Consider the following 22,326-nt stretch of genomic DNA (forward strand, 5'->3'; position numbering starts at 1 on the left):
GGTGCCTGGCCGGTCATACCGGTGTAGGGGCCAACCAAGCCGATTTGTTCCTCGGTTTCGCTAGAAACCTCTCAAACGCAGTTTTCTTGAAAGAACTAAACTTTGACAAAATTCCCAAACTACGATTAAGAAGAAACCAATATTAAGACTCCTCACGGATTGTTTTAAGATGATTTTAGAGTGGAGACTATCAAAGTCAAGAAATAGTAAATACGTCCAAATTTGAAAACACAATAGAAGATGCATACGAGTTGCATTTTCGATAAACTCGGGCTTGTTAATAAAAAGATAGCAACAGTCTCAAGAACTTCACACAGACAAACACCAAGAAGCAAAAAGAATATAGGGATGCAAAGTATGGAAATGATTGAGCTCCCTAAGATGATGCAATCAAGTTACCCACAGAAAGCCTCTCCTGATAGTGCAGCTATCTATCCTATAACCCGGTCTTCAAACAACCACCTTGAGACTGGTAAAAGGAAAATCTAGCAATGTCATACCTTTGTCTTGCGCATCCCACTTGATCTTGATGATGATACTTCATGCTTCATTCAAGATGGAGTGCCCACTTAATCATTGTTGCTTCGTGAAAACTCGTAATTTCTCCCCCATACACCAATATGGGATAGCCTCGCCACGCGGTCTCCGTTGACGCTTCCCTGGGTCGGCCGCCGTCGGGGCGTGGCAGCGTGGTCTCCGGCGGAGCTGTGTGGTGCCCAGCTTGGCAACTAGTACTACTTGAGAAAGAGGAGAAACAGTAATTTGGGTCACATGGTTGGGGAACAAAATAGGTCACGGCCGTCCGCGCATGTCCGCATGTCCAGAGACTAATCCAAACCGCCAAAATCGGACACGAAAAAAGTATCTGATTTAGATCTCCCGTTGGAGATGCCCTAACGGCCCGTGATGGTACAACATGGAGTAAGAAAGGAAGCCCAAAGCCCACCAACAATAACCGGTCGGGGAACGTGCGCGTCGTGTCGTGTGCTCGCGTCTCCTCCACCTCTGAATCGCGACTACTACTCCTTCTCTCTCTGTCGTCCCCAATCTATTCCTTGCAGAGAGCCACGACGCAGCCCGGCAACCAAGATCCAAATCTTCGCCCACCGACCCGGCGGTCCGATCCGATCCGATCCCGGATCCTCAGCCGACGCCGGCGACCATGGCTCGCCGCCACCTCCTCCTGCTTCTCCCCCTCCTCGCGCTCGCCTTCTCCGTCGCCGTCGCGGCCGCCGAGGTACCCAACTCACTCATCCTCTCGTGACCAACCCACCTTCTATGTGGCCGTCCACCTGACGATGCCTCTATCCGCAGGGGCAGGGAGACTCCGCCGCCTTCATCGATGGCGCCTCGCGCCGCTACCTGCGGGATCAGCAAGGCGGCCAGGTTCCGTCCCCGATCCTTCTCTCTCTCTCTCTCTCTCTCTCTCTCTCTCTCTGCGGACTAATCTGTCGGCGCTTGCCGAATGCCGACCTTTTCGTGCTAAGTTCAGACGGCTCTTGTAGCTAATCCATACACGATTCCGGTGTATAATTTCTGGATTAGCAATAAATACCAGATGAGACTACCAATGGCTCTTACAAACTTACAATCCAATGTTACACTTAAACATGGGGGCTTATAGCTAGATAATTATCAACTACACCTACATATAAGCCATCTACTCATCCCCGAATAACAAAGTTGAAGTGACTATACTCTTTAGTAGATGTTTGGGTGTTGTATTAAGTTTGAGGTAGTTACAGGCGTAAGAATATGTTAAGCACATTATCTGACATGCATGATAAGTTCTTCTTTCATGGGATACACCTTTCCAAGTACATCACCTGCTTTTGTACATACCCTAGTAGAACTTTACCAATAGCCTTGAGTAATGGCCTTCACTTACTGTTTCAAGACTGAAGGCAGTGAGCTTACCATGGCATGATTAACCTGAGATTTTATTTTCATTTCTCCCCACCACATGCCCATATGTTCTCATGATTAACCTTGCCATGCTACAACAGGCCACTTCAATGTCACTCGATGAAGTTTCTGCAGCTGTTTCTGTCTTGCTTGGTTTTGCGCCACCGGCCATGCTACCTTCGCAATCTTCTGCAAAGGTTGGTTAACCTTCTTCATGGATTTAGCTAACATTTGCATGCATCGTGCTACACTATCTAAGCTATTCAATCTTTGTTTTTCTTGGTTTTCAGTTAAACAAAGTGCTACTCCCTAACCCATTTGACAGACCCCGTGCTGTTTTCTTGATGCAAATCGACGAATCCCATGGTATGTTTTTTTTTCGAGGATGATTTTATTAGACTTGTCCGTGCATATGGATGTAGTGGCTAATGTTGTCTCTCCTAATCATATATCAGCCTCTGTCGATAGCTTCATATCTGAAGCTGGTAGTGTTTTCAAAACCAAGATTGAAGGTGCAGAAAATGCCGCAACAGGGCTTACAGGTATTGCTAATTACTTAGCATATCCGTGCTTTTGGGACTTGGATGCCCCTACTGCTGTCCGTGTTTGTATCTTGTTTGCCCAGAATTATCATTGATCATGCATGGCCTTGCAGATAAGGATGAGTTAATTGTCATTCGTTCGGATGAATCTCTCGATGTTCAGTCTGGATCAGATTCTCTTGATAATGAGCTCACTGACTTGGTAAGTATTTTTTTGTTCTGTATGGGAAAGTAGTACTCATTATGCATATCTATAGAAAACCTCGAGGCTTGGTGCAATTTGGAATTAATTCAAATCTATCCCTACATACATAATGAAGTTTTGGAAATCGTATTATTACGCCTCTAAGACAGTCAACCAAACGTAAATTAAAAGTTGTTCCTCACGTTCTTAACTTCAGAAGGCATATTTACATGTCAAAAACATAATGTGTATGCGTCCTGTAGCCCTACATCTTTATTCCAAATCTGCCACTTCCGAAAGACCAAGAGTTGTGACGGGACCAACTCAAATTCTATCATACTTTATGAATTGGAGTTTGGTTTAACCCTATGGAGTCATGAGGTAAGGAAAGCTTTGGAAGGCTCTAGAGATGCCCAAGGACCCTTAGCTCAAAGGGTGATTGATTGGATGTCCAAGATTGAAGGACGGAGTCCATATATTGAAGGAAAGACCTGTTTTTTTTTTTCAGGGAGCCACCAGTTTGCACGAATTTTCACCAATATTAATATGGAGTCCATCCTTCAATCTTAGCCATTCAATCTACCACGCTTTGATCTGAATGCCCTTTGACATCTCGAGATCCTACAAAGTCTTCCTTATCTCCTCATGAGTCCATAGGGTTATACCACTCCCAATTCCATCAAGAATGGGCATAGTTGCGTCAGTCCAGTCAAAAAATTTGAAGATGTGGTAAATAAATATGCAGAGCTCCAGGATGAATAGACTCCGTTTGGGACATGAAAATATGCAGTTTGAAACTACAGACATGAGGAACAAATTTGATGTTTTGACTTTCTTCGTTCGATATTTTCTTCAGGGGGTAAAAATACGACTACTAAAATCTGCCTTGTAGGGATAGATTCCAAATTGTACTGAACATTGAAGTTTCCTATGGATTTATCAAATTTCCACAAAATCCTACACACCAAAGGCAAAACAAGAACTTTCTGCGTTTGTCAACTACTAGCAAGTTAATCTAAAAAAATAACCATCACTTTTGTAAGAAGAAACCAATGAAACTTTAGGAAGGAGTAGACACATTCTTCACAAACTATAAATAAAACATTTTTTGTGCAGGCAATTTGGCTGGAGGGATCATATCAGAAGACTGATGGCAAGTTGAACATTCGGTTAGAGAGTGGAAACAGTCTTACTCTACTTGTTTCTAAGGTTAGCATTGCTTCTGATTTCATCCATTTGCATATGAACATGAACTTGGCTGCGCATAAATGTAAATTGTGTTCCATGATGCATTTTTTGTCTATTAAACTCGTGTCCTAGCTTGTATACAATTGACTAAAATTTAGGATTATATATTGACTGCATTTGCATGTTTTTGCAGAATGCAGACTTGGAATTTGCATCCAGCTTGATCTCCCTTCTTAAAACCATCAAAAGGGGTATTCAGGTTCACGAAGATTTCTCAGGTGGCATTGTGAGCCCTGCAGAGTTAATAGTGTGCCACTTCACAGGCATTAAGGTAATTGTGAACATAAATCTTTAGCTGTAACTTGAAGCTGGTATCTGTTTCTTATGAATCGTGCACAATAAAGAATATTCAAGGGACCCAGAAGTCTTATTTCCCAGATCACCACCCAGTCCTACTCGTGCTCTGCCCAGCTAATCTTGATCTAACCTCATCTATGTTAGTGATATAGAGTTACTAATTTGTTGTGTTTATCTAGGCTCTGGAAGGTGAATATGGTTCTGCGGAAATTGTTAAGCAGGGAGCTGAAGTAGTTCGGACAGCTCTCACCAAAGCATTTGATCTGTTGCAGGCAGCATATAACGGTAAATTACTTTGTGCCGTTACTTGTTGACTGGAAACATAACCTTTTGCTTACTAGTGTTCTTGTTTTTTTGTTGAACTCTTTTAACAATTTATTTTTATGTTTCAACATCTTTCATCTGTATAGGGAAAATTGTTGGGCTAGTAATATCCACAAATGAGGCATCAACATCCTTGGCATCCATCATTGACGCACCGTCTTCGTTGCATATCTCAAGACGGCTAGCAGAAGCAAGCATGACTAATGCTACAGCTTCAGCTTCTATAGCTGCTATTATTCTTGTTAGATTGAGTTTGGCATGGACTACTGGGATCATCCTTCTTATCTCGACTCTCATTGGGGTGAGCATACTTCCTCAATAGTCTTCGCCAACTGATTAATTTTCTCTCCATGCATCTGCTTACACTTTTGTGCTGATTGTGCAGATTTGCTTGCTCATGAACATGCCGCTTACCAGGGATACCCTCCTGTATTCAAATGTCAAGCTCGATTAGTTTGTGCAATATATGGATTTTCACACGATTACATGGCAGTTTTCGACAGCCATGCTTGGTTTTTTGTCTTTTGGATCATGGGTTTTACCGTACAGTGGACTGTTTGTTTGCTGTACACCCAGTGTAGCATAAAACACTGCTTCTATGTGGATCCCTCATGGAGAATCTGTACTGCTGCTGCCTGTATGGGATTCTCTTGTTTCCAGTAAATAACAATAATCGAGAGGAGTGTATTTTGTTGATATCTGTGACGATTGTATTATTGCGGAATACTAGTGTCTGAATAAATTCACTGCTCGAAAACTTGCATTCAAGGTGGTGGCTGTTGTTGCTATGAATCTGTGGGTGTTAGATTTCCGAGCATGCTGGAATTTCGAATGAATCTGCTATCCATGTATAATTCAGTTATTGTTTCGGATCTAACTGCTAGAAGAAATCTTAACTAGTTAACTTCTTCGTTTTATGTCGGTTCCCATTGTCTTCGAGGCCTATCTGACCTTCAGTAGTGTTATGAAGTTTCATCCCGGTCCTATTGTCCATGGGACTCAAGAGTCTAGTCAGTACCATGTATCGCTTTATTAACCAACTTGATTCTTGGTTCAGTCACCAATTTCATGTGTAATTCATGTGTAACTGGAAAAAAGTGTAATTACACAGACTAGCTCCTTGCACAGCCTCTCCACCATCCATTGCAAATTCCTCTGCCCTTGCTCGAGCGTTCCTTCCAATTGACTGAAGGACTCCAGGCGGAGAATTAACCCACTGCATCAGTACAACACAATTATCCTGTCAGCTAAACAAAACTGTATCATGCATAGCACTTCCATAAAGGATGTATCCAAACGTAGCCAATCATGATGCCTTCAGAAAACCGATCTGCAGCACCAGATTTAACCGACAATGATGCCACAGTCTTCGGTTCCAGCTCGTCCGAGTTCCAACTTCGCCTGATCGGAGGGGGAGCAAAAACCCCTCTTCTGAAACGATACAGAAACCGATTCGAAGTTTAACCGTGCACAGAGGGGGAGCAAAAACCCCTCTTCTGAAACAAAGCCTGGTCGGAGGGTTTCAGGAGGGGAGTTCGCTTGTCACTACAAGGTCGATCTAGGGTTTAATAACCAGCCAATACCCCCGCCGCCGACCTAGCCTACTCCGTCAGAAGTATGCCGCGGAGGGTTACCGCCGGAGGGAGGCCCGAAAGAGCATCTTCTTGGACCATCTTTTGCGATCTGCAGGTATTACGACAGCCGTATCCGCCGCCCTTTTGATTATATAAATCTGGTAGCTAGACCAAATAGTTTTATTACTTAATTATTTACGTACACTTCTCGATCCTCTACTGAAACAGGCCTGCATCTCTGAGCCCGTTAGAATTGTTCATTACGCTCTCGTCGTTGTTCGACGACTTTTCTGGGGGGCGGAAAAAGAAGCTGTCAATACTGCTGACGAGAGAACGGGAGAAAAAGAATCTGCTGCTGCCGATTATGATGATTACAACCAGCAACGGGCTGACGATGACCTCCATGGCAGCGACGATGACCTCTATGGCAGCTACCTCCATGGCAGCGACGATGATGACCTCAGCGACTATGAGGGCTACGACGATGAAGAAGATGACTTGCCTCCGCCGTGTATCAGGAATGCCTATGATGGAGACAGCTCTGATGTAGAGGATGCTTACTGTTTTTCTCGCTACCTGGTGGAGCTGTTGTCTGTGCGCCCCCACTTCCCCTTCACGGGCACCTTCGCTTGCTTCAACGACCGTTCTGTCTACTACTTCTCCTCGCCGAAAGGTCAACAGTATGGTCATGTGGATTCTCAGGTATTGTCTATTTAATCACACGTATTCGCACTCTAAATTTACCTTTTGTTTTCTGTATCTCCTTTTGAATCGTTTTACCCCGTTGACAATATATACATACACAGGGAAATATGATAATCTGGGCAAAAGGTTTAGCCATCGAGGATGACTTTCAAGTTAGAGTTGAAATCCCAGAAGATGATAACAAAATTGAAGTGGCCAACTTCAATTTTACAGTGGACCCGTACGCATGTAACAGAGTTATAACCCGCACCATCCCGACAGAACACCTCCGCAAAATAGATCTGACTTTTGTGCCGCTCAACCAAGCTATACAGGCAAACGTGTTTGTCTGCCTCCATCTCATAGCTGCTGCTGCTGGTGGCGGCGGCTCTAGCACAGGTGACACTGTCTACTATGTATATGGCGAAATCACTGCACACCACCAACACTACGGTGGCAAGAATGTCATGCTCTTTTACCGCGAGGAAGGGAACAAAATAAAGGTTATTGGTGGCAAACTCCCACTATTGCGGCCTTGGGCAGCTGTTCCAGTATACTTAGATCCTCTATTGGTAATCAAGTTGAGCCTTCATGTCGCGACTGATCCTCAGCATGATCCCGTCTCCTTCCAAGGTGATCTTGCCTTCGACCGTGGCGAGTATGAAAAATCAATTTGCAACGTCCACCATGGTGAAGTAAAAGTGAGGATTTTTTACGGGTAGTTGCCCTCTTGACGGGGAATGCTGCGTTGTAAGTTAACGTTGTGGGTGGATACTGGATCTCTGTTGGACTTTTTCTAGTACATCACTGTTTATGCAATGATGACTAGCTCGTAGTTGTAAACTTCATAATCTGGTGGTTCAGTAAACGTGCAGGCCTCTTGCCATGTTTAGCCTTTCTTATCTCTTTCTTGTGTGGAATGTTCCTGGACTAAATTCCCCTGCGCGGCGAGGCTTTGGTTCGTGAGTTTGTGGTGTATTGAGGCGCCAGTTTGGCTGCTTCGTATGATACTAAGCTAAGTTCCATTTTGGCGTATGATCTGCTGTCCATCCTAGGTCCTTGTCCCACGGTGCAAGGGCATTTGACAGCTGCAAGTCGTTTCTACGGTTTACATAATCCTCTCCCTCCATGTATGCGCCCATCGGTTGGGCATATACAGTGTGCGATGGCATTTTATCGGATTCAAATTCTTGCGTACACATAGTAGCAAGATTGATTGTTTAGGCTAGAGCTATGGAAAATCCATGTCAGGCTAGCAGATAGTATAAAGGGCTGAAACAATAATAATAATCATGTGGATGCGCCCTCCCAACTGCTATTAGAGGTTGGCCTTGCGAGTGTTCTATGTGCTTGTGTGGTAGAAGATGTGGATCACATCATCTTCAGGTGCCCTGTGGCAGCTTTTATGTGTGGTTTGCGAAACTTTTGTCAAGCAGCATAGTCCTGGTAATAGAGATGAATTTATGGAACTCTTTCTGAAACCAGGAGGCGATAAAAATAACCATGTGTGGTGGTTTCTAGAGGCAGCTATCTTCTGGACCGACTAGAAACGAATGCATTTTTCAGCATAAAGTGCCATTTTCTCCTTTCTAACCGATTTACAGGGAAATGCCATATCGTGTTCTCAACATTGGCGTCCCTGGTACAAGCCTATTTTCACCATAATTTCGTGTGTATTTGATAAAAAAAATTGACACACTAAACTTGTTTGCCCAGGCTTCAAAATTTTCTTGGGTCCACCTATGGGAATAGGGGAAGGTCCATGGAAAAATCCATACGAAGCAGAAGATAATAATGTCATGTAAGTTAGGAAAGCTAAGCTCATATCGGATGAACCGACTTATGATGTAACACGACCTAGAGGTGGGGTGGACTCTGAGACCTAGCCTACTATATAAGGGCTATGAGGAGCCACCGAGGAGGGACACATTCAATCAGACGAAACAGCCTATAATCCTAGTTTTACATAATACAATCTCGGCAATTCGCCCTTGATCATATTTCTCGTCGGCTGCCTAGTTTGGCTAACCGGTTTGTTGATTCGCCAGTGTCCTCCTTCCAAGAAACCCAAATCCATCATCATGGGCATTGACAAGGTTAACCCTTTGTCACTCTTTAATGTTGTAGTGGAAGCCATTGATAGGATCTAAAGAGATCGAGATTAAGGAAGCTGATCGGGTCTAAGAAGCTTCCAAATATTGAGGAAGAGATGACTGATGGGGGGGGGGGGGGGGGGGGTTGTTGGGCCATGTCCCTACACATGGTGGGCAGCCCAATATCAGTTCAAGAAGTCCAACATGTATCAACCGTTGACCAAGATTTGTATCACGGTTGTGATGTCTCCTTGAGAGCTACATAAGAGGTACATAAGGAAAAATCCCTAGCCACCTTGTGGTTAAGTGTGAGAAAGGTAGAGCAAGCCAAAACATGGATGCTATTGTGAGAGGATGAGAGAGCACACTAGAACACCAACCAAGTGAGAGGAGAGGAAGAAGAAGGAAAGATGATTTCGATCTAGCTAGCTGGATTAAGATTTGGGTCAGTGGAGAATCAGATTTGAGAGTGGTGAAATCAGTTCAGACTGCCGTAGTTTTAGCACAGAGACGTTTTGAGAGACGAGCAATTTGGGCAGGCAAACAATGTCGAATTAAGCTGATTTTCGGTCAGTATGTTGGTAACTCATATGTGTACTTGTTTACCAAGTTTGGTGTTGATTGGATATGCTGTTTAAGAGCAGTTTGCTAATTACCGAAGAGGATAGAATCTGTGATATCTCTACTTTGTTGTATCTTACCTCTTGTGGATGTTGTTGTTGTCGATGGGCAACGAGGTGAAATGTGTTGTAATCTCTAGTTGTTTTAGAGAAGACTCTGTATCCAGGTTTCTCATAGTGAAGTTTGTGTGAACCAGCTGGTCCATACTCATGGTTTTCCCTTCCCAGATTAAGGAGGTTTTCCACTTAAATCTTTGTGTCACTTGTGCGTGTGCTTGTGTCTGCTTTTCCGCTGCAGAAAAAGTATAGGAATAGAAAAAAACATATAATTGATATGTCATGTCTGAGAAGATAAAGTATGTTCGATTGTAACAAAGTAAATTTTCCATAATGTATGAGCTAATGTTTTTTCTATAAAATCTACACTATAAGATTTCTATAGGAAAATTAGTTTCTATGGGATATATTTCTATTAATTATAAACAATTCCGACATAAATCCTATGAATCTAAGGATCATTTATTTTCTTGTATAAGACTTGTGCTCTCTTTTTTCTGTGTTGCTGGTCGTCTATTTTTCTACCTGATTGTGCGGCAAGGGGTGTGTGCGAGTGAGGATCTGATCCTTGTAAGGGACTACTTCTAAAGCTTTCAATATATATACCATTTTGCTATGACACGCTCAACTGGGACTTCTTTTATGTCTTAGTCACACAAAAAAAAAGTGTAACAACCACAATGTAAAAAGAAAAGCGCAAATCGTTTCTGGTTGCACTTTTCTGACATCGGTTGCACTTTTCTGAAGTGATCGAGACAAAAGAAAATTTCAGATACAGACATTCGTACCTAAAAGTATTTCCCTGTGATTAAAATTCATAACCATTATGTGAAAAAAATAATAGTCAAAGTATGAATTTAGACAGTCAAAATACTCCTTGTGTTTAGAAAGAAGATTGTATATTTTTTCGATAAAGAAGAAGATTGTATATATGTAGTTTCACATGATCACGATGTCAGTATGTTGCAATATGGCATGCATGCAAATGCATCTGATGGACATATATATGGAGGGTTGGGCAGCAAGGCCGGCCGCGAGAATGGCGAGCCACGCCTCCTTGCGCCGCTTGTTTCTCTCCACCATCCATTGCAATCTCTAATTAATGTTCATCCATTTCTCTCCAGTAACTGTTCCTCCATTTCTCTGTCTCCAGTAATTAACTGGCTAGTAATTTATCAAGGAGTCGATCGTCCCGTGTGGCAGGGTGATCGATCGAGGCACGCGCAGCCGGCGACCGCGCGAGCCATGGCTGCATTGTTCTCGACGAGGCTGGGCCGTCAGGCGTCCGGGTACCTCCAGGACAAGTACAAGCAGGCCAGGCTCGCCCTCGGCGACATCACGCCGGCGGAGCTGTACGTTTGTTCTTTGGCATTGCATCTGAATGTAAACGTTGTAGCTCACGATATGATGCATGGATTAACCGTGCATGGATTTGGTAGGCTGGTGCAGGAGGCGACCAACGGCGACCCCTGCGTGCCGGACGCCAAGACGCTGGCGTGCATCGCCGACGCCGCCTTCGACATCGACGACTACTGGCGGATCGCCAACGTGCTGCACCGCCGCCTCGGCAGCGTCCACGACTGGAAGGAGTGGCGGCCCGTGTACAAGGCGCTGGTCGTCCTCGAGTTCCTCCTCACCCACGGCCCCGAGGAGCTGCCCAGGGACTTCCTCCCCACCATGAAGGCGCTGCGCGACCTCCGCGGCTTCACCTACATCGACGACAAGGGCTTCGACTGGGGCGCCTCCATGCAGCGCCGGGCCGACAGCGTCGTCAGCCTCCTCACCGACGCCGACCGCCTCAGGGACGCGCGCCACCGCGCCGCTGTCGGTGTCCGCTCATTCCCCTTCTCCCACGCCGCCGATCACCACGGCGTGGTCAGCCCGACCGCCTCCGCCTCCCCCGTCTCTTCGGCGTCGTCCGGCTCCTCCCGCGGATCACGCGGCACCTGGTCCTTCGCCTCCGCATCGCCGCACTACTCCGACAGCCCCGCCTTCGTCTGCCTCTGCTCCCCCAACGCCGACTACCGCCACGACAAGAAGTTCGACGCCTACACCGCCGACGACAAGCGCGACGGTGGTGTCGTCGTCGAGGAGGAGGCCGACGACTACCCGACCCCGCATAGCCAGGGGAGCTGGCTCGAGGAGTCGCCCTCGCAGTCCGGATCCCCCGCGAGCTGCTGCAGCAGCGCCAAGAGCACCAGCAGCAGGAGGGCCTCCGGCTTCCTTAGCTTGTCGCAGCCAGAGCGAAGGAACAGCAGCAAGAAGCTCCAGCGCCAGCTTTCCTTGGATTATTAGTTAATTGCTTTCGTCCACCCATAATTTTTTCGACGATAACATACGTTTTGCGTCTTCATTCTCATCCATGCATGATCAACTCAAGTATATGTATAGGGATTGCAATAGTTACAGCATGAGCATTCTTGTTTTCCTCTATGTGCACTTTTTCTGCATGCATATACCAGATAGTAGGAGTACAGTTTAGATACCCGCATTTGATCAAATGTTTTTTCTGTAATGGATATGTATTGTTAACTAATTTAACACACGCATTCACAGTGACAGTACTTCTGGTTCCTCGATTTCATTACTTCAGTCTTCAGTTTTTTTTTTTTTTTACAACCAGTCTTCAGTTCTTAATGGCTGCATTCGCATATGCTACAAACCCAATCAAGACAGTTGGACAGAAGAGTTCATATGGTGAGGTGCGGCGGAAAGCCCAAGCAATCAGGCTGTATCAATCTAAGGCTAGCTAGAAGCATGGTGGGATTAGATGTTTCATCGAGTTAGATTCATCTATAGAAAAAAAAAACACAAAGACCTTTCTTTAGTGTGGAAATTCAAACTAAGAGGACAAAGGTGTGGATTAGGATTCTGCGGCAAGTTCCGTCATATCTTCTATCTTTTCTTACACCATGGGCGCCTCCATTTCAAAATAGCTAGCTTTATAAAAAGGCTTACATTTCTGAAATACCTCAGAAAACTGATCTGAGGAAATGACAGACAGATAGAGTGCAAAGTACACTAATAGCGAGCAAACTACCGAAAGGACTTCACTAACTCCAGATAATCTGAGAGGCTGTGTGTTAGAGTACGTAATGGGCTTGGGTTGGCCCTATAGCCCGTTAGTCTTAGGGTTAATTAGAGATAAGGGTCGTTTGCTTATGGGTCAAGTAAACCTCTCTATATAAGGAAAGGAGATGTATCAATCTAATGAAGCAAGAATTAAGAAGGAAATCCCTTCCCTCTTGCCACTGGCCGTGGGCAAGGCCCCCGGCCAGCCCTCTCACGCCATCCCTCTAGCACCACCATAACAATTTGGTATCAGAGCTAGCTTTCCCGGGTTCGATCATGTCCAGCCCTCCACCAAGTTATTCCCACCCGCCGCCGCCGCACTTCGACGTCCCCGCCGTTCTCTCCCCGGCGGAGATCACCGCAGCCCTCCGCGATCTCGCCACCGCGGTCCAGGAGATCCACCTTTTCTTGGCCGGTCCCTACGGGCCGCCGCCGCCGGCGACGCTGCTTCCGTGGCAGCCGACGCACCAGGCGGTCTCTGCCGCGATCGCTGGGCCGCTGCAGCCGATGCTGCTGCTGTCGTCGCCGCCGCCACCCGACGTTGGGCTGCTGCAGTCCCCGCTGCCGCTGTCCACCATCTCCGGGTCGGGCCCTACTTCGGCGCCGGGGGTCCCTCTTCTCCAGCAGCCGGCCGCCTTCTTCCCCACCGAGATGCTACAGCAACATCAGCAGCAGCAGCTGCCGCCACCAACGCCGCTGCAGCTGCTGTCCTCACCGACGCTGTCCCTGCCGTTCGGTGGGCAGCTGCAACAGCAGCAGCAGCTGCCGTCGCCACCAACACCGCAGCAGCGGCTGTTGCCGCCATCGATGCCGTCCCTGCCTTTCGGCGGTGTGGGAGCGACCTTGGCCCTGGGATCTACATTGGCACCGCCCGGGATGCCCTTCCACCAGGTCTGTTTCCCTCCGCCGCCGTCACCACTTCCGGCTTGGATCGCTATCCGCCACGTGTCGGCGGCAGTGAGGCTGCAGGCTGCTGCGCGCGGCTTCCTAGTGCGTCGGCGTGTGCGTGAGATGCGTGATCTGCAGCTGCAGCTCCTCCAAGTTGCGCTTTGTTGCGCAACGGACATCGAACTCGTCCGCTGCGTCGGGGATCTTGGGCGTGCGGTTTCCCCCACGGGCGGCGGACATGCTGTTTTTCCTGCGGGCAGCGACCTCAAAGTCTGCGCCATCGACAGTCATCCGGCGGGGAGAAGGCATGGTGTCACCGACAAGAACGCACCGCGTAGCACCACTGCATTCCGCCGCGGGCCACCGCGCGGGCTCGTTTTGTCCCGCTGGTTTCCATGGGATCCAGGTGGCTGTACAGGTGCACGTCCGACGGGCGGATGGTGTCCACTTTATGTTCAGGGGTCAACAATAAAGCGCCCCAGTCCATTTCAGGTTGAGAGTAATAAAACAAGCCGAGATGTAAAAGGTTCGTTTTTAGGTGTTAGGTTTGTGTTGCGTCGCGTCATCGTTTGTTTAGGTTGCAGCTCGAGGACGAGCTGCATGTCCAGGTGGGGTGTAGTGTTAGAGTACGTAATGGGCTTGGGTTGGCCCTATAGCCCGTTAGTCTTAGGGTTAATTAGAGATAAGGATCGTTTGCTTATGGGTCAAGTAAACCTCTCTATATAAGGAAAGGAGATGTATCAATCTAATAAAGCAAGAATTAAGAAGGAAATCCCTTCCCTCTTACCACTGGCCGTGGGCAAGGCCCCCGGCCGGCCCTCTCACGCCATCCCTCTAGCACCACCATAACACTGTGCTACGCATCAGTGGCAGCAGTCTACCAGAGACTTCTATGGCACTTGATTTGACGGGTTCATCAGCTCAATTCAAACAAAAGTAAATTAAACTTGATTTATCCAGGAGCACGAGAAACCTGACAGGCAGTAAACTGAACACGGATTTCGCAACAGGACAAGCCCCATTCTGACTCCAGGGCATGGGCGAGCACAAGTGAGACATGCTCACATATCTAAGAAGACAATAACAATCAGATATGATCTTGCACTGTACTTTACATGCTTTGGTTGGTCAGAGGCTCGAACAGTAAATCTTGGATAATTACTGAAAATTCTTTCAAAAATAATGCACAGTTCCTAAAAACATCTCTAACTTGCAATACAATGACGACAGCGTTATATCAAAACAAAGCTGATTGTACATACAACGTTAAGAGTCAAGGATGCAAAATGTCATGCACAACAAGGCTAACATGTTGTAACTCTCGTAAATGTAACATCTATTTGTCATCAGAGAGAACAATGCTTAGTAAGCTGTGACAATTCAACAGGTATATCAACCTCGCGCACCTTGACCAGTGACATAAGAGTGACTAGCCAGTGTATTTTTTCGATGTCCTTCATCCAAACTCCAAAGGCAGCACTGCATGACACAAGCCATCCATCAACAATTTGCAGAGGTAAGTGCAAGTTGTACAATACTTCAGATAAGCAGCTTGTGCGCACTGTAATAATAAGGGTTTGGGTCTACAAAGGAAAAGAGCCACCAGCACATGACCCTACATAGAATAAAAAGTAACAGATCGCTTGTGTTGGACTGTTGGTTAACTTAAAATACTAAAAAAAAAACGAGACCCATGGGCACTAGCACCCAGGGCATATTCTTATAGAAGAAGCTAAGTGAGCCACAAATCCGTGTTCGAGGAGATTCGAACCCGGGTTGCGGGGTAGCCACCAACTCGAGCTAACCATCTGACCCTCCGGTCATTCTAATTAACTTAAAATACTAGTGAGTACGAATCCGAGTGAAGACACTCACCAAATCTGTGGTACAGATAGGTTTCAGTCATTCAGTGATAGGGCTTCCGGCCTAGTGACAACGAGACAATAGAAACTAACATATATATTTATTATAGACAGAATACAAGTACATACCGGCCAAAACCAATTAATCAAAGTAAGCAGACTCACAATCAACCACTCTTCAGTCTGCTCTACAATATGGATGAATGTCATCTGGGTCTAAAAATGGTGCACTGTATTACCACAACTGATAATGGTTGAGTTCGGGGTTTGATTAAATGTTAATTGCTATGAGGACATAGCCATGCCACTCCAAGCAAGGCTGACAGTGTTCAGGTCTGTCCACTCACAAGAGCAAGTCAGGAAATTGCACCTACGGGGGAGAGCGAATCTTCTCCTATTTGAGTAACTGAGTTACCACCTAAACTTCACAAAATTGGCCGCGACCTGATAACTCTACACTCTCTGTTCTTGGTTTGGAAAGGCAGGCATCATGAACGTCAGAGATCGGACAGATGAAAGGTGTGTCAGTTGTACTGCCTCATGCAGACGGAACACCACGGCTGCATCAACCACCCAAGTGGGCTTTTGTAACAAGCGAGCATTATTCCCTAGAAACTGGAGGAGGGAAGTATTAAAGGTGATCTCCTGTCTATTTCTAGGGTCAGAGAAGAAAGAGACTTGTAGGCTTTGTCTCCCCTAGCTCCTGAGCCACCGTAGGATTGGAAGTTTCTTATCATGGCGCTAAATCAAGCATGTAGTTTTTTCATCAAAGGCTGTTGCATTGGTGTGCGTTGTTCTTGGATTCAATCCATCAAACAAATTGAGTTATCCATTCATTGCCATGAAAACCCCGCACCAACTTATAGTTGTGAGGATATTGGTGGTCATTCCAAAAAGATGAAACACAGCCTTAAGAAAAGGAAAATGGAAAATAAAAGACAAACCAAGTTCATTCGAATACATTCAAAATCAACCAGAGCAATCTGAATTCGTCTATAAGCAAAGAACAAGACATTACAAAAATATAAAGATCAAAGTCCTTGCTACTGCTTCCATTTCTTTGTGTTTTCTATTAGAGGGCTTGTCACAAAGCCACAATCATTCGATAACAACTCTCTGGCTGGGTTTGAGAAACAACTACGAAGTGAATCAATATTTTTTTGATCAAAAGCTATCATGTAATCTGGAAAAGGACTTACAGCCTTTTTTCTACAGGGGCCACCCTGGTCTGCCTCCATAGAGCTTTACTTGTGAAGAATGCCCTTCTTGGCTGTTTTAGGCTTCTTCTGAATGTGGTTCTGAAAGATGGGGCATATAAAAAAAGTTAGAGCAGACAAGGAGAGAAACACAAACTTGGCTTTAAAAAAGGAAACAAGGTATAAACCTTTTGCCTTTGTAGAGCCTCAACATCTGTCCTTTCCTTCCAATTGCTCTTACGCAATTTAATCGGGCGGTTTCCAACATACTTTCCTGAAAGAATTGAGTTCAAACATAATAAGGATAAGATTAAACAGAGCTTGTTGAGGAGTGGAAGCAATGTCAATAAAATTAAATGGAAATACAAACCATTCATTTCTTTTATGGCTCCAGCCAGGTCTGTAGGGTTTGAAAAGCTCACAAATCCATAACCTTTAGTTTTTCCAGTCCTCTTATCTCTGACAACCTAAAAACAGGGTACAAACACAAGTTATGGTTATTTAACATCAAGTGGAAGCCAGAGTCTACAGATAAGAAACAGCATAAACCAGCTGCATGTAACTCAACATCTGGGTTAGCCACGCGGAATTTACACAGTACAACTGAACTACCATAGGCCTTGTAGCTATATAGGTGACGATTATGCTATACCAAAACTATGAAACTGAGACGCTTTGCCTTAATATAGCTTATTCTGTATAATGTTAGAAATTTTACTTCGATTACTCCCCATGTTTGTGATGCACTGATAAGTGTATTTTGAACATTGTAAGGTTTTCAACATTTAAACACACAGAGAAAATGAAACCAGCAATTTTGAGAAACGAAAACAATGGTATAAATTTCATGTGAACAGTCATTAATGTATATGTACATCAGTGGCAAAAATAGACAAAGTTACATAGTTTTTACTTTGAAAGGAATTTTCTTAAAACTACAATATTGTGGCAATTCGACTTTCATATTGTAGCTTATTCAAAGTAAAATAATGTCGGAACTGATATGGTTCTTAAAGGCACATCTGTCCTAGCTTCTGTGGTTTCAATAATGTGAGTGGTTAGTATAGGATATCTTCTCAAGGCCAGGCACAACTTCATCTCAAAGGCACTTTTCCCTGGTTCAGGGGTCATCTCAGATCTAGTAAACGCATGGCTATTATATCTTTGCAGGATCCCCAATTTGAAAACAAATAATAGAGGGCGAGCAATCATCCACATCTTGCCTAACTCATCTGAATTACCCACTTATTCTGGCTGGACCATAAGTAGTGAGTAGACAAATTTTGCAGGTTGCTCGACTTTTACTATCCAGATTCATATATCAGACCTATGCACCTAGCTGAACTACTAGGAAGTGTATTAGAGACTGTCCAGTTATTCAGAATATTTTGTTAAACACATATTTTTAGTTAGTGCAGAACTAAAAGAGAATGTATTCAAGAAATTATTACTCCACAACTATTGTTAAGCAGATAAACTGGATTAAGAACTTGTACGCTTGACCAACAATATCTTTTTAGATATTTGGGACAGAGAAATGTTAGTAACATTTAATTTCTGTGAAGCAAAATATTGTCGTGATATTGAACTTCTGTGTTATTTACAAAGGTAATGTCACAAAAAAACTCAAGAGATTGTAAACACTGAACAGTAGATAAATACCGATAGCAATTTAAGGGAACTCGAGAATTTACTTGCCTTGGCCATGTTGAAGGAGGGAAACCGCGAGAAGGCTTTGGAGAGAACATCGTCATTAACTTCGTTCCCTAGATCTCCGCAGAACAACCTGAAGTCATCTGCAAAATAACCGCGCACGGAATGAGCAAAATTGGAATTCTGATGAAAGGCAGTGGTCGGACCGAGGACGTACTCTCGGGCCACTCGGTGAGGGTGGGGTCCTCCCAGGACTGGCCGGCGGCGCGGCGCGGGACGGCCTTCTTCTTGGCGGCGGCGTCGGAGGAGGAGGCGCTGGCCCTGGCGGCGGAGGGGTCGAGGACGTCGCTGGTGGCGAGGGCGGCCTTGACGCTCTCGAGCGCCTCGGGGGTGATGGTCTGCGCGTCGCGCTGGAAGAGCTGCTGCGCCTGCTGCAGCTGCTGGTACTGCTGGTACTGGTAGGTCGGCACCACCGGCTGCTGCTGCTGCAGGTGGAAGGGGAGCGGGAAGTAGCTGGCCCCCGCCGGAGCCGCGGACGACGACGAGCCGGGCGGCGGTGGCGGGAGGTTGGGGTTCGACATCGGCGCAGCAATTCGGAAGGATTCGTTGGTGCGGGAGGGTGGGCTAGGGTTCCTTGTTACCGACGGGATCGAATTTTGGGGATCCGAGGAGAGGAGAGCCGGTCGTCAGAGGAACAAGGAAAATCGTCCTTTTGTGATTGGGCCTCCACTTTGCCAGCCCATTAGAGCATACGGATATTGAAGTATTGAACTGCTTGGGCCTTCGTGTAAAAAACAGAAGGAAAAAAAATCCATATGAGATGCTAAAAAAAAAATCCATATGAGATGCTCAAAAAAAAATCCATAGGCGTACAGGACTACAGGCTGTGTATATAGTTGGGAAGGATGTCCCAGAATGTAAACATGATGACATCTTAAACATAGCTTAAGGAGGATCTTCGGTTGTTGTTACATGATGATGAAGCTGCGCACTGTATTTTTCAGTGCCTGATTCTGTCAGTGCACAATTGCCATCCCACATAGAGTATCCTGATTTGGCAATTCCCCACCCCACCAACCATAACGAAGCTCGTCATCTCGAATTGGCTTGACAAGAAGATGTCGAAACATATCCTGATTTGGCAATTCTATAAGACTGTCTATGTCCTCTTGCATTGATATTGCCAACTTAAGATGAACCTTCCTGAGATTGCAAAGGTGCTTCATCAAGATCGGCGACACGTGTACATTCCCAAAACCTACGTACAGCTTAAGGCTCTGTAAGGTCTTGGGTAGGTCGAACAACATGTGACATGTCACCCGAGCAAGAAAAGAAACTTGCCCCAGGTTCCTCCTTGTCGAGACGTGCTGACAAGGACGCGAGATGAGCGTGCCCAGACTGATGTCCGGTCTTCTTCACAAGTGCCGGCACAAACATACTGCAGCTTCACTAGCTTGACGATGTGTCTAATATCCAGAGTCTGCAGCTGCCTAAGACCACCCAATGATTCCGGCAGATGGATAATATCTTTGCATCCTCGTAGGGAGAGGAACTTGAGCCGAGGCAGTTGTTTAATTATCTGCTCGATCTCGCCATCTGTTAAACCTGAAGTTGTGTCCTCTAGATCCAGCTCCCTAAGCAGTCTCATCTTCACATCGGTGGAGATGAAGAATGATCTCCACTCACCAAACACTGTGAAAGACCTTAGCCGTGACAAGTCCAGGAAATCTGTGTATCACATGCAAAGTTGAGATTATATATTGTACTAACGTTAGATAATCCATCTTCCACACGTTAGTACAATACTAGGAAAATTGCCCGTGCGTTGCTACGGATTGGTTCGTGCTCGTGTCGTCGCTCATCGCCATCTCCTCGTCCTCGCCGATTCTGCACTCCCCATTGGAGCATCGCTTGCCTGTGATGTACATTTCCATATGCTCATGGGTTGCTATAGAAATACATTATTGTGATCGTGTTTTCAAAATTTATATCTATTTGCAAATATAGACGACTAAACGTCAAAGTTCCGAATCCTGGCCCGATCTATTAATTGCACACTTCAATGAAACATATGAAACAAAACGTAATTATAGAAAAATCAAGCGAGCTAAGGTTCAAAAAAAGACCGAGGGAGCCATACCACTTGACAAATGATGCAATACAAACCAGATCGTATATATGCACCGGCCATGTGGACAAATACGACATGGAGTACGGCAACCTATGGTATTAGTCAGTGCAACGATCAAAGAAATGATGCAATACAAACCAGATCGTATGCACCGGCCATGTGGACAAATACGACATGGAGTACGGCAACCTGTGGTATGGTCAGAGCCTGATGATGGACTCTGAAATTGAGAACCGTACGTGCAAGACTGCTTCAAGCGATTTGTTACCGATAACATCTGCCAGCAGGTTTTTGCAAAAGAAATTGACGCCCAAACATGTCCAGTTTACAATCGCTCCTCAGAAAAAGAAGTTCCATGAGCATAAAGCTGCTAAGGTAGCACCACAAGCGATCAATCGATTGAGAATTGTCTAAACTGCATACATCCTGTGTCGTGCACGCAGGCCACCAGTAAGTCGAACTATCAAGCCTTGCAGGGCCAGCGCAGACATGCACGTCTTAATGTTCCCTTCCTGCTGGCATTTGGCCACATCCGTTCGTGCAGCTGGCGCTCAAGCTCGTGGCCGCTGGCCGCCGGCAATTGGTGCGGTAACGCTGTTGTCGCCAAGCGCGTTTCGCACACAGGATCCCTGAGGGCGCCGAGAGCACAACCGAGGTGACCACGGACGCCGCCTAGCTGCCTAAACTAAGGTGGCCGTCGACGGCACCCAGCCGCAGGCGGCGGCCCTGCTCGAGGAGCTCCGGCCGACGCGCTGCTATTCGACTTTGCCACCCCCTGGGTTATCGTGGTTGTTCTCCGCCGTCTCCTGCACCTACCTGATGGTTTGGGTGCGGCTACAACTCGGTGACACGGCCGCCCGTCCGCCAACGACTTCATGTCGGTGCCCGCGAGGTTCCTGCCGTCGTCCTCCCTCGCTACCGTCCTGGCCTACCAGGCTGACGATTTCGCCTACGTGTCCACCAGCTTCCACATGGCAAGCCGTGCGTGCACGACCGTGTCCTCGCCGGCGTCCAGGCCCGCGACACCCTTGTAATCAAGACGTGCTTCGATATGGAAGGCGTATCTTACCTTGTCGCTGAGCAAGGCAAGCCGGTGTTCGTCACCTGCCCGGTCGTGTCGGAGCTGCCGCAGGGCGAGCTCGAGGAGCGGTGGGCGCAGACTCTCCTCCTTCCGAACGACGCCGTCGTGTTCGACTCCTTCAGCAGCGAGATGTTCCTCGCCTTGACATCTACGCTAGGGTTTCCGGTTGGAATCAAGGCGAGGGAGGGATTGGATCGGATTAATTCGCCGCCGCTTTATTACGGCTAAAACTGGGAGGCAGCCAGGTTTATATAGGCAGCGCGATCAGACTTTTTTTTCGTACGCTGCATGTCGTACACGTGATATAGTGCATCAAGCCTGTACATGAGAAACAGTTGAAAAGAGGCCTGACCCAGCCCAGCGTAGGATTCTGCCAGGCACGCTTCGTTACGGAGGCAAATTAGCGATTACGCGAACATAACGACCGAACCTTTATTTCTTTTTTTTTTTTTTTTTTTTTGCGAAGAACACCCCAGATCTATTATCAAACACGGCAGTACAACACACCCCCAAAGAAACCGAAAATTACAGACGGGTCCTTGGAGAAGCCGCCCCCTGCAACCTCCGACGCGGAGCAAGGACGCGCCGCCGCATCGCCTCCGCCGCTCCCTCCTGGAGCCAGCAAGCTTGTCTCCGGCGATATCCACGCGGACGGGAAGTCGTCACTCTCAGTCTCTTCGTACCAGCACGACGGAGAAGAAGGGGAACGGGGCACCACCAGGTCAATTCTCTCACCAGCCGGCGAAAGAGAGGAAGATCCAGAGTCACTCCACCTGCAAAGCAGAACTCCCAGGTTCCACGGCGAGGACGGAGCCAACCTCGTCGTCGCGGAGCGGGAACCAGGAGACCAAAACTCCAAAGCATGGTCGCCGCCTCCGGCACAGGGACCACGCACGGAGACTATACAGGCCGAAG

General features: G+C 46.5%; 4 protein-coding genes across 4 annotated transcripts; 3 read left to right on the plus strand and 1 right to left on the minus strand.

Annotated features, from left to right (window-relative positions):
* The first annotated feature begins 1,046 nt into the window (after positions 1-1,046).
* LOC127323925 (uncharacterized) lies at positions 1,047-5,268 on the plus strand. Its single transcript, XM_051352029.2, has 11 exons — positions 1,047-1,237; positions 1,315-1,386; positions 2,007-2,102; positions 2,196-2,271; positions 2,361-2,447; positions 2,561-2,649; positions 3,748-3,840; positions 4,013-4,150; positions 4,356-4,461; positions 4,587-4,801; positions 4,886-5,268. Exons 1-11 carry the CDS (start codon positions 1,163-1,165, stop codon positions 4,952-4,954), a joined length of 1,116 nt encoding a protein of 371 aa, XP_051207989.1. The 5' UTR covers positions 1,047-1,162; the 3' UTR covers positions 4,955-5,268.
* Positions 5,269-6,117: 849 nt separating this feature from the next.
* Positions 6,118-7,653, plus strand: LOC127323924 (uncharacterized). The gene is made up of 3 exons (XM_071824018.1): positions 6,118-6,189; positions 6,240-6,776; positions 6,881-7,653. Exons 1-3 carry the CDS (start codon positions 6,118-6,120, stop codon positions 7,478-7,480), a joined length of 1,209 nt encoding a protein of 402 aa, XP_071680119.1. The 3' UTR covers positions 7,481-7,653.
* Positions 7,654-10,575: 2,922 nt separating this feature from the next.
* On the plus strand, positions 10,576-12,089 carry LOC127323786 (uncharacterized). Its single transcript, XM_051351906.2, has 2 exons — positions 10,576-10,880; positions 10,968-12,089. The coding sequence occupies exons 1-2, from the start codon at positions 10,774-10,776 to the stop codon at positions 11,821-11,823; spliced, it is 963 nt and encodes a 320-aa protein (XP_051207866.1). The 5' UTR covers positions 10,576-10,773; the 3' UTR covers positions 11,824-12,089.
* A 2,532-nt stretch (positions 12,090-14,621) lies between these two features.
* On the minus strand, positions 14,622-18,875 carry LOC127323920 (uncharacterized). Its single transcript, XM_051352023.2, has 6 exons — positions 18,417-18,875; positions 18,245-18,342; positions 16,917-17,013; positions 16,735-16,820; positions 16,550-16,648; positions 14,622-14,967 (listed from the first exon to the last, which is right to left on the minus strand). The coding sequence occupies exons 1-5, from the start codon at positions 18,778-18,780 to the stop codon at positions 16,595-16,597; spliced, it is 699 nt and encodes a 232-aa protein (XP_051207983.2). The 5' UTR covers positions 18,781-18,875; the 3' UTR covers positions 14,622-14,967; positions 16,550-16,594.
* Between the last annotated feature and the right edge of the window lie 3,451 nt (positions 18,876-22,326).

The sequence above is a fragment of the Lolium perenne genome, chromosome 7 (assembly GCF_019359855.2).
Source record: "Lolium perenne isolate Kyuss_39 chromosome 7, Kyuss_2.0, whole genome shotgun sequence".
NCBI lineage: Eukaryota > Viridiplantae > Streptophyta > Magnoliopsida > Poales > Poaceae > Lolium > Lolium perenne.